Source organism: Tachypleus tridentatus, chromosome 11 (assembly GCF_004210375.1).
Source record: "Tachypleus tridentatus isolate NWPU-2018 chromosome 11, ASM421037v1, whole genome shotgun sequence".
Classification (NCBI taxonomy): domain Eukaryota; kingdom Metazoa; phylum Arthropoda; class Merostomata; order Xiphosura; family Limulidae; genus Tachypleus; species Tachypleus tridentatus.
This window is the reverse complement of record NC_134835.1, coordinates 56,223,606-56,245,405: the sequence shown is the minus strand read 5'-3', so window position 1 is coordinate 56,245,405 and position 21,800 is coordinate 56,223,606. Positions and strand designations below refer to the sequence as shown.

The 21,800-nt window shown below is 32.1% G+C and overlaps 1 protein-coding gene across 14 annotated transcripts in view; it reads left to right on the top strand.

Moving 5' to 3' along the window:
* The window catches only part of LOC143232193 (RNA-binding protein 39-like), a 79,622-nt gene that overhangs the window by 54,375 nt on the left and 3,447 nt on the right, over window positions 1-21,800 (top strand). For 11 of the 14 annotated variants that reach the window (XM_076467333.1, XM_076467329.1, XM_076467331.1 and 8 more), the window contains 3 exons: window positions 6,924-7,128; window positions 13,083-13,212; window positions 16,477-16,661. In XM_076467333.1, coding sequence (XP_076323448.1) covers window positions 6,924-7,128; window positions 13,083-13,212; window positions 16,477-16,661 — 520 coding nt within the window. Of the gene's footprint in view, window positions 1-6,923; window positions 7,129-12,564; window positions 12,648-13,082; window positions 13,214-16,476; window positions 16,662-20,227; window positions 20,357-21,800 lie in introns of those variants that run through there. The other 3 variants (XR_013017427.1, XM_076467328.1, XM_076467336.1) reach the window with 3 other exon arrangements.

The window sequence follows — 21,800 nt, the reverse complement described above, 5'->3', positions numbered from 1 at the left end:
TTACCATATTGAATTATGTACTGTACAAGATGCTTGTGAATATACCTCATGAAAAAAATTGTACTATTACTTAAATAATTTTATTTCTTGTCTTAATTAATCTAACCTAATAAGTTTAATAATTTTACATTTTAGTTTTATAGTAATAAAGAAATTATACACATGAAAAACAAGAAATATAGTACTCGGATATGAAGATTTTACAAATCATCCAACTTCTTCTTTTCCTCCATTTCAAGCATGAAATACATTTGATGGTGCACATGTGTATTGAATCTTACCAAATTGTCAATTTTTTTTTTTTTCAGAGTATGGATATTTCTGAAGCAATTAATGTTTGAAATGTAAATGTTCCCAGGAATATCATTAATCCTATCTCGACTGGTAAACACTTTACATGTGTCAAGTAACAATAATAACTGTTGCTGTGTTTCAACAGATTTTCATTGAAAAATATTTTAGAGATAACATTTAATGTAATTTATAAAGGAAAATATCGAAAATGTCCAAATAATTTTCCCCATAAACAGTGCATCTATAAATTACTTTTCAAAATTTCTCTGCCTGTCTTAAAGTTTAGTTTTATATTTACTAAGAAATTATCATCACATAAAAATATATTTTTAAATTATGTTTCTAAAATGTTTTTCTCTTTTATTTATTACTATAACTTTTTTTTTGGCATTTTTTTTATTGTGTCTCAGCATGAAGGTGGTCTGAATTATTATTAATGAAGCTCAACTGAAAATAACCAGTCAGTATTTAAAGGCCTGGGATGACCAGGTAGTTAAGGCACTCGACTCGTAATCTCAGGGCCATGGTTTGACTCTCTGTCACACCAAACATGCTCACCTTTCAACCATGGTGGCATTATAAGGCGATGGTCAGTTCCACTGTTTGTTGGTAAAGGAGTAACCCAACTGTTGGCAGTGATGAGTAACTGCCTTCTCTCTAGTCTTACACTGCTAAATTAGGGACAGCTAGTGCAGATAACACTTGAGTAGCTTCGCACGAAATTCAAAACAAACCAAACCAATACTTAAATGTGACTAAATAGAGCAAATTATAAATTATTTTCATCATTGTATAGTAAATAAAAGTGGTTTGAACAGTAATTTATAGTTTTTCAAAAAGTATCTTGTGAAAGCTGTTGTAGGAATGAGGAGAAGAAGCTAATGGAAGGCTGGGAAACATCAATGCAAATCAGAGAATTAGAAATATTAAGTAGTTTGTTTAGACACTATATTAATTTTTAGTTTTTTTTTAAAGGCATCATTTAAGTTTACGTAGGTGAATATTTCAATGACTCAATTCCTTGTTTATTGAATACTATTGTGAAGTCTTAGGCTGCCAATAAATCTTTTTCAATTTCAACTTTGTTTTAAAGCCAACACTAGATAATATTTAATATATATGAATTGAGTTTGATGCAATGTAGTTAAGTATTTCCATTGTGAGAAAGGAAAAAAATCAAGGGGTATTATTGGCACTCCTTCAGTCTGGAAAAAGTTAAATTCATATTTTATCTATTTCCTCAGTGTATTAGTTTGGGAAAGCTATTACATTTAGAATATTTTTGAATATATACATAGACCTTAGAAATGCTATAAAACAACAGTTTTCAAGTGCATAGTGAAACCATTCTTAGCCATTTTATTTTGTACTTATTGATTAAAAGAATATCTGCATTCAAGAATTTTAAATGATTATTATATTTATGCTTCAAGGGTTCTGTGCTTGTTTAAACATTGTAAAAAGTAATTAAAATATGTAATTTGTGATGATATTTGATAAACATTAGCTCAGAAATGCTTTAGCTGAACAGACTTGGTACAGATTTCACTTATATGGATCAATACTGTTGGTATTTTTATGCGGAATTAATTTATTAATTTTAACTTTTTGCTTGTGCTTATAATATGTTTCCCCTTGGTGTGGATTCCTGTACGTGGTAAGGGGACCTCTCAGAGAAGGTTCTGTTCTTTCAGCTCCCCTCCTCTGGGATCTAAGCATCCACCCACGTGTTTGCCATGTGTAGTGACCCGTGAAGGGGAGGAGAGGATCCTGGTAGTTGAGGGGTCCAACCCCAACACACCACTTTGGCCTTGAATTCCTGTAGATGGGCAGCCTTGGGGTGGCCCCCTTGGGTCAATCAGCTGGTACACTTGGGCTAGGGTCAACCAAGTACCAGTGTTGGATCTTCTCAACAGGTGTTGTGGACATTGTGTCTGAGGCTGGTGTTTGGGTATGGTGTTCACGAAACTCAGACGTTGCTGCAGTGTCCTTATTTGACGTTGTAGTGTGTTCCCTCATAGGGCTCTCTGGTGGGTCAAATCAGTGGGTACTGAAATTTCCCTTTATTTATTATAGATACTCGAATTAAAAATGTTGTAGGTAAACGACTATGTCTTGAAAATTCTGAGCAGCAATACTCACCATCTGCACCACCTGTTCTACTTCATTTTCTTATATTGCACTCACTTTCAGACAAATCTTTAGGGCAAATGTCTCCCTTTTTCATTCAAAAGGGACTAGAGGGACTTGCTGGCTCTTCAAAGTCAGGAAAGAAGCTTTGATCTGGTGACATATTGGTGGAAACATCCACACCTCAACACAGTAAACTCCTGTTGCATTCAATCTCTCAATTTGCTCCTCTTCATTGTTCTCCAACTTTTCATGGAGGGTTGACAATATTTCACAAGGCAGTGATCATGTTCCTATAATTTTGAGAGAGACTGGCAGTGGTCTATGCTACCCAACCCATGTGCCCCGGTGGAAGCTGGATCAGGCAAACTGGGACTCTATCACTGCTCTCACAGAACTTGATCGTTCCATCGTTTGTAAACCATCAATAGACGACTATATGGCAGCAGTAACTGACTGTATTGTACAAGCAGGTCCTCAGTATATTCCTAAAACCTCGAAACGTTTTCCACTATATCCTCGTCCATGGTGAAATCCTGCCTGCCAATGGCACGGAAGGCTCAAAAACGAGCCTGGGATACTTTCCGTAGATATCCCATACACTCGAACCACATCGCTTTCCAGCAGGCCCATGCATATGCTTCATGGGAAAGATGTCAATGCCAGAAGGAATCTTTGATTAATGTCACAACCAGCATCTCTTATAACATCAGTACCAAATCATATGGGACAAGATTTGAAAGGTCAGTGGGCAATGTAATTCTGTCTCCCTCTTGATCTTGCTCTCTGATACACAGGAAGTAGCTGATACCCGGAGCATCTCTGATACTCTAGATGAAAGCTTTTGCCAGGTATCTAGCACTTCTGCTTCTTCTTCCACCTTCTTAGCCATCAAGACTCGGGTAGAGCAGTCACCTCTTTCCTTTCGAGCTAATTGTTTCTATGACTATAATTGTCCCTTTACACTGGTGGAACTCGAACTAGCCCTTCATCTGTCTGGCAGTATATCAATGGACCTGATAATGTACATTATGACCTGCTGCACCATCTGTCTCCTGCTTCTCTTGCTATTCTTCTGATTGTTTTTAACTGGATCTGGCAGGAGAATGTTTTTCCTGATGCCTGGTGCCAGGCTATTGTCCTGCCTTTCTCTAAGGCTGGGAAAGATCCTTCAATTTCTTCAAACTACCATCCAATTGCTTTGACAAGCTGTCTCTGTAAGACCTTAGAGAGGATGGCTAATGCTCATCTTGTTTGGTTTCTCGAATCAGACATCCTCCTTTTGCCCACCCAGTGTGAGTTTTGATGACAGCGCTCCACCATAGACCACCTGATTCAACTTCAAACATCAGTCAGAGAAGCCTTTCTCAAATGACAACATCTTGTATCAATATTCTTTGACATTGAGAAGGTTTATGATACAACATGGAAGTATGACATTTTGCGAGACCTTCATATATATGGGTTACGTAGCCATTTGCCCATTTTTATTAAAAAAATTTTAATGGACAGGAGATTCCGAGTATGTGTGGGTTCGACACTTTTCCATTCTTTTCTACAGGAACTTGGAGTCCCTCAGGGCTGTGTTCTGAGTTTTACACTTTTCAGTATGAAAATTAATTCCATCACTGAACAACTCCCTCTCACTGTTGCAAATGGGCTCTACATCAGTCATCGAACATGAGGTAAATTTAGAGTCATCTACAGACTGCCCTCTATTGTTCACTGAAGTATACCACAGCAAATGGCTTTACCTTCTCTCTCTCTCTAAAACAGTTTGCATGCACTTTTGCCACCAATGGCGTATTCACCCTGGTCCCGAACTTCGTATCGGTGAAGTTGTGCTGCCTGCGGTCCCTGAGACTAAGTTCTGACTGTAAGCTGAAACTTTATACCACACATCAAGCAGCTACGGGTCAAATGTACAAGAGTACTGAACATCCTCCGTGTTTTTTCTTCCACCACTTGGGGAGCAGATCGACATTCTGTGCTAAAGAATATACAATTCTTATTCGATCGAAACTCAACTATGGATCACTGTTCTATGGCTCTGCCAGACCATTGGCCTTAAAGATGCTAGACCCTATTTATCATTAAGGACTTCGGCTCTGCACTGGGGCTTTCCACACTTCTCCAGTTCAGAGCTTATACATAGAGTCTCATAAACCTTTTTTGCACCTCCGCCATTTGAAACTGTCTTTACTATATGTTTCGAATCTTTGTTCATTACCAAAGCATTCCACCTGGGGTTGTGTTTTTCTTCCTTGATGGGCCATGCTTTTTCAGACCAGATGGTCTGCCGTTATTCCTTTTAGCCTTCTTATCCAGGTGCAGTTAGATGAATTGGGTCGATCCTTGGATAACATTGCTGTATCCACTGGTCAGCCCTTCCCACCATGGCTTCTTAAAGTCCCCAGTTGTGACCTATCTTTAAGTTATCTGAGAAAAGTAGACACTCCTGAGTGGAAATACTGTCTGTTATATGCTGAACTTCTTTTGAACCATCCTTCCATTTCAGTTTATGCAGATGGTTTGCAATCAGGTGACTGTGTGGGCTCTGCCATGGTTTGTTGTGGTTCGGTGGTTGCATGCAAAATCCTCTCTCCAGCTTCAATGTTCACTGTTCGACTGTATGCCATTTCTTTTGCCCTGGATCCCATAGAACTCAAACTGCACTATTTATACTGACTTGCTTAGTTTTCTACAGGCCCTGTAATTGCTTTATGTTGGTTCACACCCTGTTCTCGCTGATATTCAAAATCTATTGGACCATTTCTCATTAACATCTACTTCTATCCAGTTTCTCTGGATACCAAGCCACGTTGGTATTTGTGGGAGCAAGCTAACCAACACCACAGCTAAATCTATCTGCTCTGACACTACCATTACTCTGCTTGTTCCATACCTGAACTATGATCCTGTATTCAAGGCTTGACTCTGTGCCAGCTGGCAGTCGACTTGGAGTGAGCAATTTGAAAACAAGCTTTTCCAAATGAAACCCTATATTGGATTTTGACCATCTTACTTCTGTAAGGATTGGAAAGAAAAAAGTTTTTCTAATTAGATTATACATTGGTCACAGTTTTTTAACGCAGTTTTTTTATCGTTTTCTTTTATCTGGAACTGATGCAGCAGTGTGTAGTTTGTGTAACACTCAGATCACAATAAGCCACATTTTACTTTCTTGTCATCATTACAACTCTCAATGATGCCACCATTTTAAGCATGTTCTGTCCCAAGGTTTGTCCATAACGTTAGAGAGTGTTATCGGTGATGCTGTTTACCTTGGTGATATTTTTAGTTTTTTTAAAGGCCATTAAACTTTTTACTACCATTTAAGTTTTTTAATTTGTACGTTACACTTTTTTAATGTGGCACCCTTTTAAAAATCAAAGTTCATCTAGTTTGATTTGAAATTAGAAACTGGCTGTAACATTAAATAACTTGAAACCAGGACTGGAAAGGCTGTCAGGTGAGTAACGCTGCTGATTGAACTACCCATTAGTCATCCTGGTGAGTTATTATTATAATTTTGGTACACGTCATTTAAAACCTTTTTATTACTTTCCTTTTTGAAAATGGCCATAATGTGAAATAACTCAGAACCGGGATTGGAAAGGCTAACTTCAGGGGACTGACAGTGGTTTTTGTACTTACCTGTTTGTCTTCCTGGTGAGTTATGATAATTACAGTTACGCTACAGAAAGTCCTTTATAACTTGAATTACTGTAGTTTTTTCTCTTAACATTGTAGACTAGATGTAAACATTGGTTTTATTCTATTTATGTACTTTGTTTTGTTTTACTGTCATTTCCTTTTATGAATTTTACTAAGTCTACTTTTAACTTTTTACTGGATGTTTGGCACAGTTAGCCTGGCTGCTTTGTGCCATAAAACTCTAAATAAACCAACCAACCTTAATATGTTCCAGTTTTTGCATTTGTATATTCCAAAATTGAAACATTCCTTGAACACAAACAATGTTAAACTAAATAAATTATTTCCATATAGATTTCATTTACATTTGCATTTTGGGATGTTTTTCCAATTTGTAAATGTAGAGTTTACAGTGTATGTTTTTTGAATTCTTGAAAGATAGTTAATGAGAAACAGTTTATGTTAGCTCTTTTGAGTAAAGATTTGTGTGTATACTATAGATATAAATACACTAATTATGAAGTTGTAATTAAGCAGAGAAAAGGTAGTTTCTTTAATTTCAAGGCCTAGGAACATTATGTAAGCTGGGGAAATACTAAATGGAAATAAACTTTATGAATGAAATAACAACCATATTTCAAACTTGATCTTAATGTATTTTTGGTGAATTTAATTTTTGAACAATAGTAATGTTTGTGAATTGTGCATATAATGTCTGCAATATGTCCTGTGAAGTTTGCTTATATTATCCATGTTAGATTCTGATATTTGAGTAAACTTAATGAAATTTGTTTGGTATGTGTAGTTTAGCTGATATGGTATGATGCTTATGAATGTTACAGTTCTATAATTCAGAAGATGCAAGAAAAGCTCTAGATCAGCTAAATGGATTTGAATTGGCTGGACGTTCAATAAAAGTTGGCAATGTCACAGATCGATCTGATTATGTCTATGGTGCATCTTTCCTAGATAGTGATGAATTAGATCATACTGGTGTAGGTCTTGGTGTCACTGGAAGACTGCAACTTATGGCTAAGCTTGCTGAAGGTACGTATTAAGGTAATGACCACACACAATAATATATAAATTCTAGGTTTTGAGTAGAGAAAATCTAATTTTTCTACCTAAATTACATAATTTTTTTTATAATTTGGCCCATAAGTTGCTACATTACAGGAGTTAAGTGATTCTTCTAGGCTGTAAGATGCAGTGTAGGTAAGTGATAGCTCATAAGTGGCCAATTCAAGAGCTGGAATGTGTCACAAAATGCAGTTGTTTAGATCACATGGAACAGTTGTTTTTATTGTTATTATTAATCTAAAGATTATAATAATAATTTATTTGGAATGTTTATTATAAAACCATTGTTGGCAATTCCATGGACTAACCCTTAAGCACCAGGCAGATCAAAGTGTGCATGTTACAGCCTTTTACAGAGTTATGTTCAGAATTTAAAAATACTTTTTTATCTATCTGTACAGATGAATTTGGTATCAAAAATGTAGCTAACAAATTAACTTCAAATATTATTTAAGATTTTAATTTTATAAAAATATTAAGACCTCAGTCTTCCTTAGTTTGAGAATTGTTACGTTTTTCTAGTTTTTCCTCTTTTATAATTTTATTTACCCCCCCCCCAAGAAATATGGAATTTAACACAAGTTACTCGTCATTATATAAATATTAAGGAACACCATAATTTTTATATCTTTAATCTTATTTGTTTACAGAGCTCAAAACAAGAAAATTAGACATTCTTGCCACTCGCACCTCTCACATCCTCTCTTTCACCATTGCCAGTACTTCTTGCTGATGTTTTATACTATATTATATATTATTTATAACCAGTAGAAAGTCAGAGTTTTAATTTATCAAATAAATATTACATTACATTCTTTTCTGCATAGAGTATTGTTTGTTTAGCCTCCAGTTTGAAGATTTCTATTGCAGCATTCACATTTACAAATTTAGCTAATGTTTTTTAAAATCTCTTATTTCATGCATGAGAAGCCAGGTAAATTATGTTACTTATAGGACATTGGTTTAGGTGCATTATGTAATTAAATAAATTATTAAGTATAGTAGTTCCATTGATACAAAAATGCAGGTTTAAGTTTCATCAATAGTTGCAGAAAAAAAATCCAGTTAAATGCATATTTTTTGTTTTTCATGTGTATTTATTTAATATAAAATGAACTAAAATATAAAAATTAGTAATTTATTATGTTATGCAAAGCTGCATTGGATAAAAGAAAAAAACAACAACTTTATTCACAAGATATACTTGTGTGTTATGTAATTTTATATGATAATGTGATCTTCATGTTTGCCAAGTAATTTACAAATTGTGTGACAGGATTATTAATTGTACACAGTTCCTAGGTCAATAAAACAATGAAATTAACTATATGCATACTTTTACAGGTTTAAAGCTATTTAAGATAAACATTTTGGTTTCCTTTGCAATTTCTAGTCATTCAAGACAGCAAAATAAAGTAATGAGGATTTATTTCTTAATTTTAAATGGTAGTTATGAGATCAATCAAATGTTATGATCCCATGTAGAGTTATAGTAGAGCAAATAATAGAGATAGTTATTCTTAAAATAAAATGTTTGGTATTTATTCAGGATAATTATGTATCATATCTTATCTTTAGTAGTTTTACTTTATGAAATATAAGGTTGATTTTTTTTAATAAAGAATAAGTTTGTTTAGTTCTAATAGTGTTGTGAAAATATGTACAGAGAAACCATGAAACAGTTAATTATATTTTTGGCTTTTTTCAGGTTTAGTATTGCATTTTGTAGGATTCCTTTGCTTGTATAACAAAGTAACTTAACCCTAAACTATTTAGTTGAAATTATCTAAATGCAGTTTATTTCAAAAATGTCATTAGACAACATGAAAATAGATGATTAGTCTTGTGAGAATTGTAAATGAATGTAATTAATTAATAAGCCTGATGATTAATGGATTGGCAAACTCCACTACTTGTCTAGCTTTAGCCATTATGTTGGAATATTTTATGTAATTAGCAGAAAGAAAATTAAATGATATAGAGTGTACACACATATACTAAGTTTATAATAAGAAATCTATGAATCAGGAAGGTCTGTGAAAAGTTAAAAAAAAAAATATATATATATATATATTACCTATAAGGTAGCGTATACCCATTACATAGTTTTATCTAAGTTTTGGCCTTTTGATCAGAAAAAATATTTTCATACTATGTTTTTTGTATGAAAATATTGAAATAAGTACAAAGATGTATTCTGTAATGTGTTATGTAACATTAGTATTGTGGTATTATGGTCCTAATGAGTATGCCCTAAGTAGGTTTTGGGTACAGTGACTCTTATCAACTTTAGATACATTGATGATGCATATTTGTACCAATTGTGAAGTCTATAACATGAATAGATGTGAAGTTGTGAGTTTAAACCCACCATAGAATGTCCATTTTCAGATTCTGTGAAAAACTTGTTTGAAAATTTAGCACAAAATGGGAACTTTAAGGGTCTTTGTCTAATTGAAAAAAGATATACCACATCTTGCATATTGTGACACTTACAACCTTAATATGTTTCTGGATGTTATTCCTCCTTGTCTTTCTTGATCTCCTCAGATTCCTTTTTGACATTTCTTTTTATTTGTCACTGTTTTACTACTTTCCTGGAAGCTTTATTTTGTGTAGCAGATAATCTTTTCTTCTCTGCATAAGCAAATAATTTGTTGGTGAAACTTCTGTCACTGATGTTAAGCAGCATCAGTAGCATCTCATCTTATACATTTTGCACCAACAGAAATATCCTTGGGGTAATTATTCTATTTTACATAGTTTAGGAACTTATTAGCTTTCTCACAGATGCAATCTAAGCATTTTTTTTCAAATGCTCATCACTATATTACCTTTCTTAGATGGACTTGATGGCTTTTATTACACTGGCATGAAATGTTTGTGTGAATATTCTAAGCTGGTGGCCTTAGCTTTTCAGAATTTGCTCCAAGATCTTCACCAGTAGGACACAACTGATGCTAAGGTTTGATGTCAGTTGATATTTAATTGTATCAAGTTTCCCAAATTGCATTCCACTTTTCTTCCACATTTATGTTTGAGTTTTTTTAGCTCTTCCATACCATTTCCCTATTTCTTTGCTGTCTTTGAGCTTTTTAGTTTTCATGTTTTTTGTTGTTTTTTTCAATTTCACAAAACTATTTCTAGGCTCTTCTGAACTGCCACCATCACAGATGTATGTTTTGTACCTGAGGTTCCTTTCTTCCTCAGATCTTTGAAATATCCTCACCTTACCTACTGGTTCATCAATGGTATGGAACCATCATTGTGTGCTAAGCACACTACAGTTTCCTCTTTTTTACCTGTGCTGCCCTGTTTTTGTTACAGGAATGATTGTAATTATTTAGCTGTTCATAGTCTGTGACTTTCTCAGATTCACTTGAATGAACAGTGCCAACATCATGTAAGGAAGAATAGCCCCTGTTTCTGCCAGGTACCATCACACATCACAGATGTTTCAGTAACTTTGGCATCTTTTTGCAAATCTTCAGAAGTTTTTTTATTTTTTCACGCTTTCACTACCATCTGTTTCAGTGGCATCCAAAACAAATGTGAAATGCTTGTCCCAAGACTTCTGTGTAATTTGTAGGGTCATGTTCATAACAACACAGAACAATTCTTTGGCAATTTTACCTTTTCCAATGATGTAGTCTACAGAACTTGCTTGTTCGTAGCAAATGAGTTCTTTTCAGTTTATTTACTTATATGCCAAACTTTCCTCATTATGACAGTTCATTCCTTTTCACATGGGTTTTAGAGAAGCAGCTAGTTCACTTCTGTTGGTAATTTCTAAACTCAACTTTTCTGCATTTGAACAATGGCAAAATTCACTTGTTACTTCTGACAGAATGTCCATATCAACAAAAATATTACCATTTCAGATACAATCTTGTATAATATTTTCTTTTTTTTTGGTAGAGTCTGTTTGGAAGTATACAAATGTCAAAACTTTCTCTTAGAAGCATTTTGTTCCATGGAATTGTGCACAGAAGTTGTAAAAACTTGAATAGCTCGCTAAGCTTCCCAGTGTTCTGTTTATTCAACTGTTTGTTTCTGGTGAATCTGTTACCAGGAAAGTTCCCCCTCTTTGATTTGTTAGGATCATGCTTTCTGTTCATTCTCAAATATTGAGGACTTACCATGGGAATAAGTACTTTTAATGACAAGTTAGACTACAGATATCAGTAAAAGCACTTTCTTTTTAAACACATAGAGTTTAACCTTTGTGATTGACTCATCAATGAAAAGTTATTTGAACAGTTAAATTACTTCAAAGTGAAAGCAAGAATGCAGCATTTTGATAAGCAGGTGGAACTATAGATAAAATGACAAAAAATACTTCCAGATGAGGAGAAAAGCAACAATTTTGATCACACTGCCATGGAAATGGAATGTAAATAAAAGGATTTAGTGGAAAATCTTTTATCTTCATGATTTTTAAGGGTTTTTACTACTTTAATAAAGATTTTTTTATGTATTAGACAGTAAAAGTAAAGGGATTAAGAATTTGTAATATTCAAACAAGTAGTGATATTTTCTGACATGTAAAGGGTACATGCTACCTTAAATTGTTGATAATTTCATAGTGTGTCTGAGAAATGGCAACTTATTACAACTGAAAGATAACTTATTATGAGTATTATATAAACTGTTTGTTTTGACTCATCTGATGGTGTTATAAAGGTGTAAATGACAAAAATGCTATGAACACTGCTTCAGTGTTTTAAATGAGGTATTCAGTAAAATATATTTGTTTTATACATATAATTGAAAGGACTACAACAGTAAAATAATTACACAGTAAATAGTTATTAAAACAGGGACTTGCTTTAAAAATACTTAAAAAATTTAATCTTTTAAAGGCAAGTTCATATTTTACTATTTATTGTGTAATTATTTTAATGCTGTATTCCTTTTAATTATATATAAATAGATGTTTTAAATTATATTTTGTTTATTGAAATAACAAGCAACTAACACTGATGTATATACAGCAGTGCTTGATTTGGATCAAAATGTATGATGTAAAGTTTAATATGTGATATATTATACAAAAAAGGATCTCAGAGTTTTCTAATAGTAATTGAGATTGTAGCTCTTCAATTCTTTTAACAATTTTTAGTACCAGTTAATTTTCTTTATTAGAAAAGTGTCTAGATATATGTAATTCCTTGTTAGAGTAAGGCCTTTGACACAAATCTGCATTTTTCAAACACTGAAAACCATATTGAATAGTGTGCACTAGTACTGACTGTTATTAAAATGAGAGATTTATATGTAGAGATAATTTGTTAGTTGCAAGTAGAAGTTGCAAGTAATTGTTAGCATTCTCTGGTATGTTACACAACATTATCTTGTGTAAATATTGAAATGTTTTTTGAAACAATATTTTATGGTCTATAGATATACCAAGGTATTTAGATTTCTTTTGGAAGTCTTCAGTTACTCTAGCAAATAGCCCTATCTGGAAATCTGCAGAGACAAAGGTTTGGCTATTGCTGTATTTTTTATTTCTTAACTAAATATGCTAGATATTGCCATTAATTTTTTTTTTCATAGTGCAAGTAGTTATTTATTGCATATATAAATGGAAGAAATCGTTATTGCTTGATATTAAAATTTTGCTACTAGAGCAAGTGGCTAGTGAACATGTTTTACAAGTAAAAGTGACTTGTGGTATGGAAAACTATTTTACCATTGTTTTACCTGTGCCTTCTGGGTGAAGAATTTTACAGTAAAACAACTAGTTTGTAATACTCTGTGTTAATGAAAAGGCTAGTGAACCTCCTTGAACATTTGAAAGGGGGGATCATTATCTTAATATTGCAATTTCCCATTCATTTTTTGTACTAGAAAATATAAGTCATTCATATATTTCTCTAACTTAATATTTTATTTCATAAAACATTTGTATTATACAGGAACAGGTTTTGAAATTCCCAAGGTAGCAATGTCAGCTCTTCAGATGCAGGGATCAATCATTCAGCAAAATTCTGTTCCACCAATAGCTACGCAGTGTTTCATGTTATCAAACATGTTTGATCCAGCATTGTGAGTACCATTGGTGAAATATTTCTGTTAGTCAACCCCTTCACATTGTAAGAAGCTTCCAAAAATATAAGTAGTGGATGAAATTGTTTGAAATATGAGAAGCAGTTTTCTAAAGACATGTAGTTTCAGAAAATTAGAATATTTACTATTTTTTGTACTGTTTGTATTAAAATATGTTATTTATTGTAGTTATTTGCATTCAAATTCTGAGGAGTTGAAGTGAAAGGTGACTTTTGTATTTAGTATAAAAATACTTTTTTTTTTATCTTATAAAGTTTTTAAATTTCATTCATATTACTTCTAAAACTTCCCAAATGAATATCAGAAGTTTTTATAAGGTAAATGTTTATATTTAATTTTTCATTTTCTCTGTAATATTATTAACTGTGGCTATTATCATCACTGATGATATGCGATGAAATTGTTTGAAATTAAGAAATGGAAATAAGAATGTAAAATTTCACTCATCATCAAATTATTTTAAGATTTTTTTTGGCTATATTCATAATATCAGGTCTTTACTTTTTTATGTAGAGTTTATTTTTGTTTACATATCATTAAATTTTCTTGACATTTATCAGGTGTCAGAGGAGCATATTTCAACATCTTTGACAGAAATATACAAACATTCGGTAAAATGTTTTTGCACTTTTGTACTGAGTTAACCCTTGTGAATATAGGCAAAATTTGGGTTGTATTAAATAATTATTAAACCTTTCAAATCGAGATTTTAAAACATAAATAATATTAGGTTGAGGAATAATTTGTGAGCGTTTTTAAATAATTTTATTCAAGCATTACATGCAAGACTATACAATACTTCAATGCATGAACACATTACACCCAAAACATTTATTATGATACTTTATTTCATGTAATACCTAGGTATATAGTATGCATTGTTTTAAACGAAATTGCAAGAAATTAAATGCGAAAAGCAGATGGTGTCGAAAATGCTCGATTTTGTCCACTTGACATTCCATTTAATGAGCTGAAAATGAAAGCAAAAATTAAAGACATATGAAAATCAAACACACCATCTATTAGAGCAAAAAATTATCTACCAAATGACATGAAATATTTTGTGAAAGCATTTCATTTATGAATATATTTTTTTAACTTGAAAAAACACTCACGAATTATTCCTCAACCCAATACATAACAAATAAAATATAAAACTTAAATACAATTTAACTGTACCTTAATAATATGTATCTGAGTGAGAGATAACACTTAAATGTTAGCAAAGATGAAATCAGGAGACTATGCATCAACTATTTGACATGTTTGGTAACAAATATTGCATGAGTTTGAGAAATCTATAAAAGTAATTGTGGATAATGGAAGACCTCGATCAGTATGTTGCAAACGTATGATGAGCTTTTGCACCCCTTGGTAGAGCTCTTGTTTTTATGTTACTAATGGCATTGAATTTCATACTTTAGTTTATTTTTAGCAGGAAATTAGAGTACAGTTTAACTCTCTGCATGTTGCAACCTTTTTACAGAGTTACATTCAACATTTAACTTAACAACTTTATTATCAATGTGTGCCAGTTAACTTGGTATCAAAACAATTTATAATTGAATTATTAATATTACCTAACTTGTTTTTATTTTAAAAGTATCAAAAACGTCTAGTCCCTTACTCTTCTATGTCACACGATATCTCTGCCATCTTATTTCTTCGCTTTAGATTTTATAATTTAATCAAAACAACCTCTGTATGTTCTATCCAGTTACAAGATTAGACTACATATTTTCACAAGGAATATAAAATGTGAATTTCTTACTGACTTGATTTGCTGATATACCAAGAAATTTATGAACGGACATGCTTGTAGGCAATAGGAAGAGTTTGTATTTTTTTTCTTCCAATTTCGTGCAAAACTACTCGAGGGCTATCTGTACTAGCCGTCCCTAATTTAGCAGTGTAAGACTAGAGGGAAGGCAGCTAGTCATCACCACCCACTGCCAACTCTTGGGCTACTCTTTTACCAATGAAAAGTGGGATTGACAATCACATTATAATGCCCCCATGGCTGAAAGTGCAAGCATGTTTGGTGCGACCAGGATTCGAACCCACCATGGCCAGGTGGGTTAAGGCGTTCGACTTGTAATCTGAGGAAGATCTTATTGTACCTACCTTTGGCAAACAATGGAAATGCACAACAAAAGTTTAATGTCTGTTAAGGAAAGTCATTGTTCTGAGTAATAATGGAATTTTTTTAACCTGTAGATAGCTTAATCAAAATTTAGGTTAATTATAGTAGTTTTGGGACATTCTGTTCTAGTGCCTGATTTTGTTTTTAAACTACACATTTAAAAGTTACATGAATTAATTTTAGGAAAAAGGTAACCCCACAGAAGCATAATGTCAAAGTGTAAATGACTTCAGTGCTAAATTTCTTAATTTTTTATGTAAATGTTTTATTTATTGTTATACAACTTTAACAAAAGCAACTAAAATGTATAATTTACAAACTTCATAGGTTAGATACAAAACATACATAGAATTTAGTTTAGTGAGGAAGCTAAAAGAATTTGTTATTATTACCTGAGTGCATGTTTACTTTAACCTGACTGGAAACATAAGTTGCAGCAGAATACTGTACATTGGGTCCAGTAACAAGAATATAAAATTTAAAAAAAATCATGTCAAGAGGTTACAAGTTGAAACTGTGAAGATAAATAATTGTAACTGTTTGTTACAATCATCCATTGTTCTTGAAAAAGTAAAGAAATAATTTTTTTGTTTTTAAAATTTTCATTGTACCTTGAAGATTTTGCTACAATTAGTGTTTGGGTAGAAAAAATTGAGAAAAAAATGTAGTTTTTCATCTCCCCTTTACCCCCCCCCCAAGAAAATCATTTTGATTTCACTTAGTAGGTGTTAGAGGTTATGCAAGTGAAATACAAAAACTGTAAGTTGAAAAGAAGTATTTTTTTCTAAGCATGAAGATAACCTTTTACCTTGTAAAGTCTTCATAAATTCATAAACAAATCTTTAGTAAAGTTATTTAATTAAAAACCAGGTCTTTTTGTGCACAAGACTTGTAACATTTACTCAAGGCTTTACAAATTCCTTGAAGATACACTTTGTATGTTATGTTATAGTTTGCATGGTTACAAGGTTGGCTACCTTGAGTGAACCTCTATACATGTTTAAAAGTATGTAAACCTAAAAGATAAATTGGTACTGACTAGAATTTACAGAGGGTTATACCTGTGTTGTAATTTATGCTGGGAATTTTGATTTTCTTAGGGAAAAAAGTCCAACCTGGGATCAAGAAATACGAAATGATGTCATAGAAGAGTGTCAGAAACATGGTGGTGTATTACATGTATTTGTAGACAAAGCGTCTGCCCAGGGAAATGTGTTTGTAAAATGTCCAACTACAGCTGCAGCAGTTGCTTCGGTGAATTCTCTTCATGGTCGCTGGTTTGCTGGTAAAAATTTTAAATTTAATTTTAACATGGCTTTTCATAAATCTTTTGTAAAATTAATATGTTTTTGGTTTCAGATGCTTTAAAATTTATTTTTTGTGTATATTTGACTTTAGCTTACCATCACTCATTGAATTTAAGTAGCAAATTTTAAGAGTATTTGATTCTATTCAATAAATGTATATGTAATAATATGTAAGACAGTGATTGCTTGATGTTTTTATAGTTGTCTCTTTAGATCTTTAGTACTCTGATCTTTCAACAGATTTTTGGTATTCACTTTTGAGATAAATATTGGTTTTCTTTTTCATTCATCTAATGAATTACTTGCTTTTGATGTTTTAGGATTTTGCTTAAAGTTTTGGTTGAGAATTATATTTGAGTATACAGATCTTTGATCATTCAGTGAGCAGGTCACTTTTCAAAACATTTGATAGTCTTTCATGTACAAGTAAAGTTCTGTCAAAAGTAATTTTGTGATTTATGTGATTCAGTCAGCCAATTTAGAAATACATCCCTTATACTAATTAATTTTCTTTATGCTGCTCTGCCATCCAAGTTTTCTTGCATACCTCTTTTTCATGCAATTATTGTCTCTCAACCTTTCTTGTCACCCTTTGTATCTCCATTCTTTATACATTTTTTGAGCAGGTCAGACAACAGTTTTGTGCTAGTTTATTTAATCACTTTGTTGTAGCAGTTCTTCACATTACCCTGTTTTTATCTTTTATTGCAAAATTCATAAAATCCATTTGAGATAATTTTCTTTAGAAACCATTAGCCCAGATAGTCCTCGTGTAGCTTTGCATGAAATTCAAAAACAGAAACCATCCAAACTCTGTTCAACTTTTTGAAACATAGAAATACTAGTAGTTATTGCAGTATTTTACATACAGATTTTTGTTTTGCTGTTGACACTTCATCACTTCCATTATACCATACCAAATATTTTAATACATTCACCATAAATGATGTGTTAATGTATCAATCATTTCTGTTAGTCACGTGGTACTGATACATTAATCAACATAAAAGCTGCAGCTATGTGTAAGCATACAGATAAACAGTTCCTTAGTATTGTACTATGATTGTATGTGTGCTGTCCTTTTGTGGATGACATAAAATTCTGTTGTTGAAGTTTCAAGTAACATGACCTGAGATTCACACAGTGGTTTGCTTTGGTTACTGTTATAGCTACAAGATGGTAAGGTTGCACAGATATTTTAGTCTGAGTGATAGTGTAAATATTTTACAAGAATCGGATCCTGAATCATTTTAGGATGATGATATAGGTAGAAATAGTAATTCTGAGTCTGGTAATATAAAAAGGTCTGGATTGTAAATACCATGTAAATTTTCAAGCTTAACACTGCCAATCCAGACAGTGACAATGGATTGATTATCCATTCCTTTATTTTAATAAATACAAGGACAGCTATAATTGCTGTCCCTAAATTACAGTGGAGAGAAAATCACTCTCCTGAACAAAAAAATTCTTTTTTAGATGTACTTATTTATTACATCTTTCATTTTGAAAGTCATGCAGCTCTAAAAATACAATTTTCTTTAAGTGCTGCCAGAAGTTATAACATTGTATAGAACCAACTAATGCAGAAAATCACTTGGATGTATGTTGCCTCATATAGGTGTTACATTTCATGATGAAATAAGGTGTATGTTACACATGCTATTTCATGTTGAACATTCATGTAACATTGGTACTGATCAGCTCTATTCTAGTTGAACAAGTTTCATTTAGTAATTAGAGCAGTTTGTCAATCTCTGATGGAAATTTATCTTAAAGTATATTGATTTGCATGTGCATCATTGAATCATGCCAGTTTAAAAGTAAGTTTGATAATGATCAAGTGAAATTAAATCCTTATATTTGCTGTGCTGATTACAGTATTTTTTCTTAAATCTACTCTTAAGATTTTAAAGAGTGCTGTTGCTTACACACACTATACAAAGTTAAGGAGCATGATTCTTAAAAATGTGAATACCAGCTTCACTTGATGGATAGCAGACTGTCTAGACTACACATGTTAGTCCAATTGATATTTCTTTAACTGCTCAGCTGGAAGTGGTTGTAGGTTTGCTACTGGAGGCCATTTCAGTTTACGTTTTCAAGCTGTTTGTAATGGAGGGCGTTGTAAATGTGATAGTTGCTGAATTGAACTGCCTAAAGCCTAAAAGCATCAGTAGTCTGCAATGGTTGCATCTGAAATGATAAAATTTCTTGTTATTCATTTCATGAAAGGCATCATGAGAAAACTGATAGAGGATTACTAATTCAGTGCTGGCTACACTTGTTTGTCAGTACTGTTATGGCATGTGATTGTTTTGAATTGTTCCTAAAGTTTTGCCATTTTAGCAGTAATGAATGATTGCCATATGGATCTTTAATACAAGTAAAAAGTGCAAGTCACTCTATATTAATGGCTTAGTGCATGGGTTAAACTTACTGCAGCAGCAAACTTGTTATCCCTTTCATCATGTCATCACATTTGTAAACTTACATTCAAAACTTTTTAGAAATACTGTTTTATGAATGCATGTCAATACGTGTGGCATCATGTTGTAGATTGTAGTTCAGATTTTAGTGTTATACATTAGTTAATTTTTAATTTTAGAGTTAAGTATTTAAAACAAATGCAAAATATTGATCTTTGTATGTTGTGACTTGTTGTCTTCTAGGTTCAGTCACATTACATTTTATGACTCCTCAAAAACGTCTATAGTCTCTTACGAATTAGGAACTTGAATTTCTGATTGTGGCAAGCAAGAATATAAAATAAGAATGTCCTACTTTTTCTGTTTGCTGGGATATCACAGTATTTTGCAAACCCACTATATATTGGCTCTGCCCTCCACTTCATAATTTGAGAATACTTGTTTATCTACACATACTTTTCTATACCTATGAGCTCATAGCCATTTGAAAACTTTTTAAACTTCCTCTGTGAAATTTTGCCAATTTTCCTAAGTTATATCAGAGTTGAAGGTTCCTGTGTCATTAGAGTTTGAATATCTTGATCAAGGCTCTGTTATGAACAGAAACTGAATCTTTTAGACCCACTACAGTTTAATTTGGAAGTAGTAACTGAAATATAAGTATTTATTTGTAATAATAATAACATATGTACACATTTAAGGTATGTTAACCTAAATAGCATTGTATTTTACAAAATACTGGTATCCTAGTGCTAAGAGAAGGAAATTTTTACTCTGTAGGCCAGTTTTTTTTAATAGACAAGTATAATTGTTTATTGAACTTGTCTTATTTTTCTATTCTTGAGGTAGAATAAAAACAAATTATACAAAACTAAAGACTTGGCAACTCGGGAAAAGTTTATTTATGTAATTTAAAAAATCTGTATTTGTTGCATATTTCACAAACATAGGCTCCAACAAACAATAATTTGTCAAATCAATGAGAAGAAATATAAAGGTTGTTCGTGAAACCCAGAGTTATATTTGATTTATCAATCTGTTATATTTGTCCATGTTTCATCACAATGTCATCTGCAAGATATGTGGGTAATAATTGTCCCTGTTTGCTTGTGTAGATCTTAAACAACATGATACCCCACTTGACAGGTTTCTTTGGTGGATATTGAGGGAGACCAGTTTTAAATTTGTTCATTTGAAGATAATTCCCTGTTAGGAGAATTGTGGGAAGCAAAGGATTCTAGAAGGTATAAATAGGTTGTACTTTGAAAATGTTATCGTAGTTTTAAGAAGAGCATTACTGTTGTTATTAAAATGTAAGTATCTGTGAATAAAATAAGACCTGTTTTTAGATAAAATATTGGTGTCCAAGGGGTGTAAAGAAAGTGGACAGGAAGGCTAGTAGCCAGAAAGAGAAGGAAGGTTATGATCCATAATTCTAGTTAAACCAAAATCAGCTGAAACGTGTTGAATAGTAATAAGAGTCCATTTTACTTTTTCAAATTACAGGTTCATTGTGGATTTAGTCATTGAATTTATAATGTATTGCAATATTTCCATTGTAAAAAAAAAAACGTTTTAAAAATCAGTTAGATTACTAGCAGAAGGAAACTGTAGAGATTTTGTTCTTCATTACCCATACTGAAAGAGGACAGAGTACTATTCATTTTGTTTCTTCTAGTTTCTCAGCCATCTTCTAGCAATAAAATAACTGTAAAAAGGTGAGAAGTGTAAACTCTGATCATCAATACTTTGAAACTTTGTGATCGATAATAATAATAATATACATTTTGCATGTTGCAATCTTTATTTTCATTATAATTTGATTACTTGTCTACATCCTGGAAAATCAAGTGTACTGTTAGAAAAATAAATATTTTTTTTCCAGGAAAGCTTTATATTTTGTTTTAATATTTAATTACAAAGTTTTTTTTATATTTCATTTCTTTTCTGTATTTATTATTATGAAAGTAACTAAAAGATAAAAAGTAGAAACATGTTAGGTTAAATAATTAAAAATCAAAATTCTTCACAGGATATGTACGCAAGCAACTTGGGCATTCACCTGTTTGATACTGTAGTGTGAGCTACATGGTTTCCATGTGATTTTCAATTTGTGTCAGTATTTTTTAGTTGGACAAGGTTAAATGAAAACTATTTAGTATAAATAGATATGTACTGTTACAGAACGTAAGCTATTTGGAATAAACATTTATGATTTTCTGTTACAATTTGAAGTCATTCTAGAAAACAATGAAAAAAATTAGATTTCCAATTTTAATGATGTTTTTGAGGTTGCTCAAACAGATCAACATTGTATGTATTTAAGGTTGACAAATTAACAGTTAAAATATAAATTTTTCTCTGAAAAAATATTTGATGGTTATCCAAAACAAACTTGACAGTTTTCAGATAAATATAAGTGTTTTTAATCTTAAAATCAAAATTGGCTTGCATGTGGATAGTCAATGTTCTGAAAGAAAGAAAAATTAATGACTAAATCTTTAATTAACCCTTCCTTATGGATGGGTGGAATCCACCTAGCTTGTAACCAAGAAGACATCCATGAGAGTAATTATGCTATGATTTTTGATAATGCATACATATTTTTGCAGGTTATTAGTAAATGTTAAAAGGCTTTTTGTGCACAAAATATCAGTTTTTTAAAAATTAAGATATTTCAATGAAAGA